Consider the following 12,417-nt stretch of genomic DNA (forward strand, 5'->3'; position numbering starts at 1 on the left):
TATATATATTACTCTTTGAATCTACCCTTTTTATTACTTTAACAACTTAATTATTTAAAATAAAAATTAGTTTCACTATTTTTATAAGTATATTTTTATATACTTTTATAGCTTAAAAAATGAATCCTTCGAAAAGTATTTAAAAATACTTTTCAAGCACTTAATTTATATGTTATATAATATTTGAATATGAAATAAATATTTGAAAAATACTTTCTCCAGGTTTGTAAACATGTACAACTCCAATTATAAGGGTTGTGCTTGGTAGCGTTTTATTTAGCATCTTGTGATGTTTTTATGTGAGATGCCTTTCTGAATAAATTCTACTATTTTGTCTTAATTATAATGTTAAACTCTCCTAAAGCTTAGCCAGAGCAGCTATCCATATCTCTAGACCACATGCGCTTTTGAACTCCTTTGGTGAGCGATTGTGGAAGAATGAAAGACTGCCTTAATCCTTAGAACCAGTCTGCCTAGTAGCTAGGACCATGTGGTTCCAAGACAGATTTGCAGGCTAGTTGGGACACATCATGTGTTTAAATCACTAGCCACTAGTCCAGTGTTTCTTTTGTTGACATCTCACACTATATTTTGCATTCCTCCTGAATTCGTTTTCCCCTTTTAGTGTAAACCACAAGTCCCTTCCATTTTTCTGTTTCCTTTCTAATAAATAGCCCTTTCTTGTACCCACTTTCTCTTGGGAAATTTCTTCTGTATTTATTTTATCATTGGACTTTCACAATAAGAAAGTAAAATTGTTCTAATTTTTAAAAATTATGCATAGTTTGTTAATTAGTATGCTTTCTTTTAAGCACTCTTTTGAGTATGTATACCGGTTTCATTTTCTATAAACTTCAAGAAGACTGATATTATCTATTACCTATTTGGTATTGTCATGATATTATAAATAATGATATTTTCTTTGAAGACCTAATACAGTCTATAGAGTTATAGAAAGGTACTCAAAGCAACCAACAATGGAAAAAATTATTTAGGTGTTTGTATAGTTTTGATGGAGAGGGGAGTAAGAAAATTCTGGCTTTCTCTTCAGTCTATGTCCATGGCCTTAATTTATACTAAAAGCTCATGTGATTTTGCAGGTTCCTCCCATCCCCATATCTGGCAGAAATTATATATTGCATGATTATTATGTATAAACTGCCTTGTTAATGTTTGTGGGAGACGAGGGATGAGTAAAACATTTCTTAGAGAGCTTATAGTATGTCTTTTAAGCTATATTTCAAGCTTTTTCAGTAAGTTTTTATTAAAAGTACTTCTAAAGGCAAAAGATAGAGGATCTGAGACTTAAAGGAATGTGATGCAAGTTAGATATTACCCCGAAGTAACAATTTTATCCTAAAAATTCATGCTTTTTTTTTTTTTTTTCGGTACGTGGGCCTCTCACTGTTGTGGCCTTTCCCCTTGCGGAGCACAGGCTCCGGACGCACAGGCTCAGCGGTCATGGCTCACAGGCCCAGCCGCTCCGCGGCACGTGGGGTCTTCCCGGACCGGGGCATGAACCTGTGTCCCCTGCATTGGCAGGCGGACTCTCAACCACTGCACCACCAGGGAAGCCCCCCATGCATTTATTTTTAATTTATTTTATTTTTGGCTGCGTTGGGCCTTCTGTTGCTGCGCGTGGGCTTTTCTCTAGTTGTGGCGAGCAGGGGCCTCTTGTCTTTGCAGTGTGCGGGCTTCTCATTGCGGTGCCTTCTCCTGTTGCAGAGCACGGGCTCCAGGCGCGTGAGCTTCAGCAGTTGTGGCTCACAGGCCTCCAGAGTGCAGGCTCAGCAGTTGCGGTGCCTGGGCCCAGTTGCTCCGCAGCATGGGGGATCCTCCCAGACCAGGGCTCAAACTTGTGTCCCCTGCATTGGCAGGCAGATTCTTAACTGCTGCACCACCAGGGAAGCCCGCATGTTTTATATTTATTTCTATATTATCATATTTGTTAAAAGAAAAATTTTAATATCAGATAAAAGTGACCCTTCCAGGAGACACACCATGCTTATGCTATATCTTTCAGCATATCAAGTACCCCCCCAAGTTTTAACATAAAACCACACAAAAATAAAAAGAATAATAACCCACATTTAGTGAGAGTTTATAATATATTTAGCTAACAGAGTTGATATTAAATGTTTTACATGCATTAACTCATTTAAATGTCACCAGTCAGTCCTAAGAGGTGTGTAATATTCTGTTACACTGTTTTACAGATTAGAAAAATGAGGATTGTGTATCAGAATTATTAAATGGTTGAACCAGGATTCAGACCATGGACTAGCCAACTCTGGAGCACTAGTTCCTAACAGCCCTGTTATATTCCTTTCTGATGAGTGGATAGACAGATTAATGTTTATGGATGCCATTAAGCAAATATTCATTTTGCATTTAAGCCCTATTTTCCTACTTCCATGGTGATAGTATGATGGGTCTCAAAGTGTCTCTTTAGTAGATAGCTTTTTAGGAGACAAGGTGAGGAGTTAAGAGAAGGTGATGAAGGGAGGATTCTTTTATTGGGAACTTAGACAAAATATACTGACAGCCCTTGAATTTGCTATGAAATTGCTTTCATGTTGTGAATGAGGTAGAATAGCCAATACCTTTATAAGGAAAATATCTTTTATTTTTGTGTGGACATGTATCCCACCAAATAACAGTAGTCTCCTGTATCACAGAGTTACTATATTGCTCCAACATTGGCAAATCAAGGCTGTGGTGAAAATTTCAGACAGGAGTTTATGACATATTTGGTATTCTTTTGAACTCGGAATCCACTGTGTGTGTGTGTGTGTGTGTGTGTGCGTGCGTGCACGTGTATAAGAGGAAGAGGGAGAAGTAGGGAAGTAGGGATACTGAGAGGCAGGGAGAGAAGGAATGGGGATGAAAGAGTTGCTATGATTTGTACTTTATGAATGTGTATCTCTTGGAGCATGAGGTAATCCTGGAACAGGAAAATGTCAAGTAAATTGCTACAACTCTTTAAGTGAAAATTCCCCATGGACATCTCTCTGTGTTTGTTCATAATTATTTTTTTGTGAGACGATCACTAGAAAATATGCTAAGATAGGTTTTCTTTTGTATGACCTAGTCTCAGCTTTTTAATTACATAATGCATTTTTCTTTTCCTAAAAGAACCTCTGTATTACTGGCAACAGACTGAAGATGATTTGACAGTAACAATATCGCTTCCAGAAGACTGTACTAAGGAAGACATTCAAATACAGTTTTTGCCTGATCATGTCAACGTTGTGCTGAAGGGTCAGAGGTTTTTGGAAGGAAATCTCTATTCATCTATTGATCATGAAAGCAGTACATGGATAATTAAAGAGAATAATAGGTATTTTTATAGTTTTATTTATATTTAAAATTTTTATTATTTCACTTTTTCCTTGTTTTCTTTTTATACTTTTTGCAGTGGTTACATCATAGGGGAATACTACAATAGGTCCATCATTATTGCTGATTATTTTTCTTAAGATAGATTAAAAATGGAATTACTGTAGTTAAGATTAAAGATACTATTATTGTTTACATTATACTGCGTGCTTTTCATTACCAGCTCTGGATACAATAATAATAATAACAGAAACAATAATAATAATAAATAGGTGAAATTGGTCATTTATTTAAATTTGTGCTTTTTAAACTTTTTGATAGAAATAATTTTTTTCTATTAACTTTAATTTGCTAATTAGTGGAATGCTACTCTGCAATATGAACCTCAAAAACGTTACGTGGACTGAAAGAAGCCAGAGACAAAAAGTATGCCCTGTGCAATTCCACATAAGTGAAGTTCTAGAACTGGCAGAACTAATCTATGGTGATACAAATTAGAACCGTGGTTACCTCTAGGGTGCAGGAGGATTGGCTGGAAAAATGCACAAGGGAACTTCCTGGATGTTTCACTATCTTTATTGGGTTATACGGGCGTATGCATTTGTCAAACAGTGAATTCTACACTTAAAATCCATGAATTTCATCTATAAATTACACCTCAGTAAAAAGAATATGTAAATAAAAGGTAAACAAAGGTTGTGTCTTGTAAGACTATAATCCTCTATCCCAACTACCATTCCTCTTTGTAAATCTATTGTTCCAGATACTTCATTCCCTAATCATTTGGATTAATAAAATTAGTCTCTTTCATTTTAGATCAAGTCTTAGTAATTATTGAATTCAGTGATGGTTAATGAATGGTATTAGGCACTTAATTTTTAAAATGGTCAGATTTTGTCAGAAGTGGATTAAAATTAGATATTTTTATTAAATATAATTCTTGGTTAGTGGTATTTTACCCATCCATGTGAGTCTTGATGTGACTCTGAATTCTGCTAGTCTAAGAAATATATATCTAGTTCAAAATTGTTTTTAAATTAAGCAGATACCTTGAAATCATTTTATTAATGGAGAAATTTGGTGACTTCGTTATACTTTTTAATGTATTATTTTAAAAACTCAATATCTGAAAGTTTCTTTCAAAAATATTTTATATTTCCATATATTCTATTTAAACATATCTTACTAGTGTGTGTGAGAGATGAGGATAGCATTTTTAAATTGGCAAACCAGCTGGAACATACTGCTAAATATAAGTCATCAAGCAGTAACCCAGCCAAGGTTTAGGAGAAGAGCTGGACCTTATGCAAATAGTTTCAGCATTTAACACATGAATATAGACCAGTGTTCTTTTTTCATTAAATTTGAGGTGCTTGATTACTATTTTATGTTACAAAAGATAATTACAGTGCTGTGTTGGTGGTATCATTGGTTTAAAAATACATGATTTTTTGGTACTTGATTATATTATTCATCTCATTTTCAGTAGTTAATGTTCCTTGTAGTTTTGGAAGGATTTGTTAACTAATCTGTAGTTTATTATGTATGGGGCTGTGTGTTCCTTTTTGCTTGGATGATAGGATGTGATTCTAGTTTTAAAATGTAGAAATGCATTTGTGCTAAAAGAGTAACATTGACTAGATATGCCAGTTTAATGATGGTTCATAAATTCTTTATAACTAAAACTGTACGAATTCTAACTTCTTTAGCTAGCAACTGACTGAGAACAGTATTTATGCATTCTGGTCACTAGGTACAAGTTCTTTAATAGTTATTTACATATATTTTTTCAGAGAGGCAGAATAGTGCAGTAGTGAAGAACATGGACTTGGAGCCAGACTGCTTTACTAGCTTGTGACCTTGGCAAGTTACTTAACCTCTCAGTGCTTTCTTTTCTTACTTGTAAAATGGAGATGATAATAGTGCTTACTTTATTTGTTTGTGGTGAGCAGTAAATGAGTTAAAACATGTAAAGTGCTTAAGATAGCACCTAGCTTACGGTAAGCATTAGGTAAGTACAAGCTGCTGTCATTATTTTTATTATCATCATTATCACCATCATCATCATCATTCAAGATTAGCTTTCTCCTTAGAAAATGTAACTAAGTCTGGGCATTATTGACCATGGTGGTAGTTTTTAATGCTAATGATAGGAACTCATTACATAAGAAAGATATTATTTTGTATAGTCTCTTAAAATACAAGAAGTTTTAGAAAATTTTAAAGTACTGTAATTAATTCATGAGGTAGTGATAATAGCCTTGAAAAAGAATATCTGATAAGTTTGCATGTTCTATTTGATAATTACGATAATAGTTACTATCGTGTTCTTGCAATTGTTTCCTTGCAATTGTGTTCCAGGGCATGGGTTAGTATGGCCCACGTGTACCAGAGATGGCACATGGAAAAGGTTGCTTTGCTGTGAAACAGCTACCACCAACATCACTTTTCTCTGTATTATAGCAACAGCCAGCTTACCTGGATTTCCTTTCCTATTCAAGAGGCACGTGGGCAACTCCCTATCCCATGTCCACAGTCTGCCCTGACTCAGCTCTCTCTCCCTTTTCTGCTGCATCAGTCCTTAATCTTAGCGTTCCCCAATGGGTCCTTTTTTTATTGATTTAACTAACGTTCCTGATATTTAGGTTAATAATATATTATGGCTACTAGTTTGTGATAATGAAAGTAATTGTTGGCTCCAGACACAAAGAGGTACCTTTAGTTATAGGCCCTTTCCAGTTAACTTTATGTGCCCCCCTGACCATTCCCCAGTGAAATAGCTCATAGATTCATGCTGCTTGCATTTTTCTATTACTGAAGATTGGTAACACACAGCACACCTGAACTGCAGCAGTACTTTCTGAGTGGTGTTACTCTTCTCAATCACTCCAGTGGTGCCTTCTTGTCTATTAAATCTATATTGTTTACCCTTGGATGATAGGTTTTCCATCATATGCAGAATGAAAATGAACATGATTTTTGGTAAAACATCCTCTGGACATCAGAGGGGTAATTTCTGTGGAAGATTCTTCTGTTTGGTATTGGTTGTATAACTTGTATAGTTGCTCAATGTAACATTACTTTTCTCATCTTAAACTTCTAGCTTGGAGATTTCCTTGATTAAGAAGAATGAAGGACTGACATGGCCAGAGCTGGTGGTCGGTGATAAACAGGGGGAATTTATTAGAGACTCAGCCCAATGTGCTGCAATAGCTGAACGTTTGATGCATTTGACCTCTGATGAACTGGTAAGCAATTGCAATAGCAGTGTGATTTCCCAAGGATCCAGAAGTATGTTATGTGAGGATTATACCATGTTTTTCAAACATTATTTTGCTTTTCCTAATGTAAGAGACAGATTAGGTATCACTGACTAGTGTTTGAATATGGCTTAAAATTCTAATATATATTCCTTATACTGTGTGAATATATATATGTGTGTGGGCATGTTGTACATATAGGGTGGGTGTGCATGTATGGTTGTATGTATATATGTATCTCTCGCTCTCTCAATATATGTACAGAGAGAAAAAAAGAGATATATAGTTGACACTTGAACAATGCAGTGGTTAGGGGACCAACCCTTGTACACTCAAAAATCCAAGTATAACTTTACAGTTGGTCCTCTGTATCTCCTGCTCACATCCTCAGATTCAACCAGTTGGATATTATATATTTCTGTAGTATGTATTTTAAGTGGACCTTTCCAGTTCAGACCCATGTTGTTCAAGTGTCAGCTCTATCTCTGTGTATATCTATATTCTCTTTTAGAAGAATTGACTGACCAAAGCTGACAGGGACAGAAATTATGATTTTACCCCCTACCTTGCTAATAATCTACGTGTAGTCATTGAAATTTTCTGGGTACTCTTAGAATATCACAAGGGGTGTTTGTGTGTGTGTGTGTGTGTGTGTGTGTATACATATAAAACATACAACTGTGAGATTTTTGTTGAGTATGTTCCTACTCCGATAACATTTAAGATAATGTTAAGAATTTGAACAAATTCAGCAATACACTAGAACTTCAGTTATGTTCCTTTACCAAAACATATCAGCAAATTTAAAATGTCTGATTTATTGCCATCTGGAATTATAGCAATGAGGAAGATTATATAAAGAAGTATTTATACTCTAGGGTTAGTTGCATCCTAAGGTAGAAAGGAAAGATTAGAATATTGAAGGTAAATGTCTCTGACAAAAGAAAACATGACCAAAATGGAGAAACCAAGTTTCACATTTTCTAGCATAATGGAAAATTTCAAGAATCACTGGAATTCATATGTATGACTATAGAACTTTGATTTCATAGCCCTCTTGTTACAAGCCATGCAGACTGCATTGCTCTGTGTTCATTCAATATTCAGCAAGTATTTATTGTGATAGGGCTCTGGGGATATAATTATAGTGATAGTAGTGGGGGTTTGTTTTGAGATTGTAGATAATTGCTACTAACTGTCTTTTAAACTTGATGATTTCAAATGAATATTCATATATATGAGTAAGTTATTTATGCCTAAACACTAGTATGTTTGTTACTTTTAAAATAAAAAACAGAATCTTGTCATCTCTAACTGAAGGCAGTTTTGTGTTTTTCAAATCTTTATACTTTTTCTTGCCTTACTGCATTGATTAGAACCTCTAATCCACTGTAAAATAGGAATGGTGAATAGTGAAAGCAGATATTCTTGCCTTATTCATGATCTTGGGGAGAAGACTGAATTTTCACTATTAAGTATGATGGATTCTTTTTATCACTTTGAGGAAATTTCTTCTATTCCTAGTATGCTAAGGGTATTTATCATGATGGTCATGATGTATTATTATTCTTTTTTACATATCACTGGTTTGGTTTACTAATATGTTATTGAAGAGTTTTACATTTATGTTTGTGAGGAATATTGGGGCCTATGGTTATTGTTTTGTTTTGTGTTTTTACTGTCTTTATCTACTTTTGGTATCTGGGTAATGCTGAGTTCATAAAATGAGTGGCGAAGTGTTGCTATCTTCTATTTCTGGAAGAGATTGTGTAGACTTGGCATTATATGTTGTTTAATAGACGTTGCCAGTGAAACTATCTGGACTGGAGTTTTCTTTTTTGAAGGTTTTAAACCATGAATTTAATTTCTTTAATAGTTAAAGGATTATTTGGGGCATCTATTTCTATTCACTTTATTTTTCCTTTTTTTTCAGTTTCCAATTTCATTCATTTCTGTTATTACATTTATTTCTCTCTTTTGCTTGCTTTAGATTTATTTTGCTCTTTTTTGAAGGTGAAAGCTTAGATGATTGATTTTTGAACTTTCTCCTTTTCTAATGAAAGCATGTAATGCTATACACTTCCTTCTAAATACTACATTAGCTGCATCCCCAACATTTTCTGCCTGTTTTCTTAATCCCGTTACTGATTGATTTGATTTGATGCTGGATTTCAGTTTTTTGCATGGCTGGTTTATTCTTTGTTTGTTCTTAGTCCTAGGGCGGAACTTTTCATGAATCTCAACTGAAAGTCTGGAATGTTTACCAGGGTTTCTCCTCCTGTGTGGGCCCTGATCTCTAATTTTTGTCTCCCAAGCACTTTGATAATTATCAAAACTCAGCTTTTTAGCCCCTTATCCTCTGCTTTCCACTTGTCTTTTTCAGCTCAGCTTGAAATAACAGATAACTCTAGGAAAGCAGCATAGTCTTGGGTTCTCCTTGCTATTCCCTTTTCTCTATAATCTTGTCCTGTTAAATACTGGCTGCTTTGATAGTCCTTAGCTTTTAATTTTTGCCCTCCCATCTCTAACATATGGGTAATTGAAAGGAGAAGGGAGGGAGGAGTGGGGAGGGTGCTTTCTTTTCTGCTGGATGTATATATCTTCTTGAGACACTGTGACAAAATGGCCCCAGCTAATTGCTGGAATTACCTTCTCAGCCAGCCACTGCAACCAGAATTGTTTCATTGGTACTTAGAAAGGAGAAGACAGCCACAGCTAGCTGGGTGCTTTCTTTTCTGCTGGATGTGTATATCTTCTTGAGATACTGTGACAAAATGGCCCCAGCTAATTGCTGGAATTACCTTCTCAGCCAGCCACTGCAACCAGAATTGTTTCCATTGATACTTAGAAAGGAGAAGACAACCCCAGCTAGCTGGCTCCATATCCCAGCTGGAAAATGGACAGATTTGATAATGTCTGTAACTTCCAGACATTTAGTTTCACAGACTCTCTGGTCCTTTCATTAGGTTCTCAGTAACATGACTGCATTTTGGCAAACTAGTTGTGTGGACATTTTATCAGTTGTTATAGAATTGTATTTCTGTTATATGCATGTGAATGTATAACTTATCTTTTAAGTGATCCTTTTTTACTCTTTGAGGGATATAAGACCAAACAGTGATTTTTGCATTCAAACAGTGAACATATTAAAATTACTTTAATGATTCCATTTATCTCTACTTTTGGCATATTTTTCACGATACCTCTGTGTTTTTGTTTGGGTGGATATTTGTGTGTGTGTTTAGTGGTTGTTCTAGAGTTTATAGTATAACATCTTCACCTTATCACCATCTATCCTCAAAATATATCACTTAACTCATAACTTAAAAACTTTACAGTATATTTCCATTCCATCCTTTGTATTATTTTTGTCATTTTATTTCTGTGTTGTAAACTTCATGATATGTTATTATTTTAACTTTAGTCAGTCAGTTTTCTTTTAAAGAGATTAAAAATGCAGGGTGAAAAAGCCTTATATTGATCCAAATATTTGTCATTTCCTCTTTTTTACATTCCTTTGTGTTGATTCAGATTGCCATCTTGTGTCATTTTTTTCCTGGCTGAAGAACTTCTTTTGTCATTTCTTGCAATGTAGTTCTGCTGGATAAATTCTTTCAGCTTTTGTTTGTCTGCAGAAATACATGTCTTCCTTGTCTGCAAAAATACTTGAGTTCCTTCTTTTAAAGCGATTTTTGTTAAGGGTGTAAGTCAGTGCTGACAGGGTTTTTTTCCCTTTCAGAACTTCAAATATACTCCATTGTTTTCTGGCTTGTGTAGTTTCTGATGAGAAGTCAGCTGTCATTTGTAATTTTGTTCCTCTGTCAGTAATGTGATTTTTCCCTCCTGTAACCACTTTTAAGATTTTCTCTTTATTACTTGGAGAATAATTTCATTTTTCTCATTTTTAGCAATTTCATTGTAGTGTGACTTGCTCTGTGTTTTTTTTTTTTTCTCTTAATGTTTGTTATGCTTGGGGTTCTTTGACCTTCTTTAATCTGTAGGATTATAGTTTTCATCAAATTTGAAAAAAAAATTGCCATTATTTCTTCAAAATTTTTTCCATTCTTCTTGCATTCTTCCAAATACTCATATGTTAGACCATTTGATATTGTTCCACAGGTCACTAGGGTTCTCATCTTTTGTGTGTGTTTTTATTTTTTGTCTTCTCTGCTTCATTTTTAGATAGACTCTATTACTATTTTAGATAGACTGTTACATTTTAGATGGACTCCAACTCACTGGTTGTCTTTTCTTCTGCAATGTCTAATCGGCTGTCAATCCCATCTAATATTGTGTTTTCCATTTCAGATATTGTATTTTCATATCTAGAATTTCAGTTTAGTTCTTTTTTATATCTTCCATATTTCTCAATGTGTTTGTTTTTCTTTACATCTCTGAGTATATAGAACAAGTTTATAATAGCTGTTTTCATATCTTTCTCTGCTGATTCCATCATTCTTTTTTGTGTCTGTTTTTAAGTTTTTATTGGTCATGAGTCTAAAATTTAATATTTAATTATTGCTGTAATCTTAACATTGTTGAGTATGAAGAAATTCATTCTCTTGTTGTTATTTCTTTTATGGTCTAAGAATCCAAATCCAGATAAAGGTAAACCTCCTTGTAATGCTCAAGAGTTAGAAGAATGTGATATTTTCTTTGAAGAGAGCTCCAGTTTATGCAGATTTGATGGCAGTACATTAAAAACTACTCATGTGGTAAGTTCTTGATAATGATATTTCTAAAAATTTGTGAATAAATAAAAGTTATTCAGATGAGATGATAATTGATTGACTAAATACTATTTTGCAAAGACAGGTTGATTGTCAGTTACTGGCTGTGACGTAAATTTCTTCACTCCCTAAAGTAGCCATCATTTTATATCGTCATCCCTAATTAAACAATGTTGTATGTTTGGCAGTACTACATATTGATATCTTTCAGTGGGCTTTTTTTTGTGCAGTTTTTCTATGTGTAGTTGTGCCTGTAATATATAACAACTTAATATCTAACTTTCCTCTCACTCACTGTCCTTTCCTAACTTTTTTTGGATACTTAACATTTTTTTAACTAATGGCTGGGTATTACAATACTCAAAGGTGTTATAAAAATGAGCATTTTTTTGATTATACCTATGTAGACAAATGAGGTGGAATGGCATAAGACCAGTGGGTAGAAAGAGGTATCATTCAAGCTTGTACCAAAATTACTTACTCTTATGATTAATTTCTGCATCTGCTTTGCTCTCCTATAACTAACTAACTCCAATAATTTCTAAAAAGCACAGAGATGACATTTTGCTTACCACAGTGTACCTAACACCCACCAAAGGTTCTGATTCTGATAACTGCTTAAAAACATTTTTAGACTGATCTCTTGGTGACAGTCATAGAAATAGAAATTGTTTCAGGTGCATCTTGGATCTCAAGAAATTTGCATACACTTTTATGTTTCCCTTCTTTGTCAATCACTCCTCTAACTGAAGAGTAAACAAAGTTCTTGGTCATATTATTTTATGCAATCTGGGCATTGATCCAAAGCCCAGATGATCAAAGTCGTTAGATTTTTTTAGGCGTTTTGCTTCTTAGATATTGTTTAGTTCTGACATAATCCCATAGATAACTCCCTTAATGGTGAGTGAAGAGCCATTACACAATTACTCTTACTTCCTTGGGTTAGATTTTAGAAAATCATTCTTAAGTGTGACTGATGAAAGACTCTTCAATCTGACTAACTGTAGCTTATTTATTCTTGAAGAATCTGGCCTTTCTTCCTAAAGTTATAGTCTTAGGAGCTATAACTTTTAGGTACTGTTTCCTGC

At 34.4% G+C, this 12,417-nt stretch overlaps 1 protein-coding gene across 3 annotated transcripts in view; it reads left to right on the forward strand.

The window, feature by feature from the left end:
• NUDCD1 (NudC domain containing 1) overlaps nt 1-12,417 on the forward strand; it is an 88,049-nt gene that overhangs the window by 36,207 nt on the left and 39,425 nt on the right. For 2 of the 3 annotated variants that reach the window (XM_022584579.3, XM_089898813.1), the window contains 3 exons: nt 3,136-3,340; nt 6,443-6,587; nt 11,189-11,314. In XM_022584579.3, the coding sequence (XP_022440287.1) occupies nt 3,136-3,340; nt 6,443-6,587; nt 11,189-11,314 (476 nt within the window). The remainder of the gene's footprint in view (nt 1-3,135; nt 3,341-6,442; nt 6,588-11,188; nt 11,315-12,417) is intronic. The other variant, XM_022584580.3, reaches the window with a different exon arrangement.

This window comes from Delphinapterus leucas, chromosome 17 (genome assembly GCF_059928025.1).
Source record: "Delphinapterus leucas isolate spDelLeu-1000000601 "Yukka" chromosome 17, BTC_Dleu_Yukka2, whole genome shotgun sequence".
Classification (NCBI taxonomy): domain Eukaryota; kingdom Metazoa; phylum Chordata; class Mammalia; order Artiodactyla; family Monodontidae; genus Delphinapterus; species Delphinapterus leucas.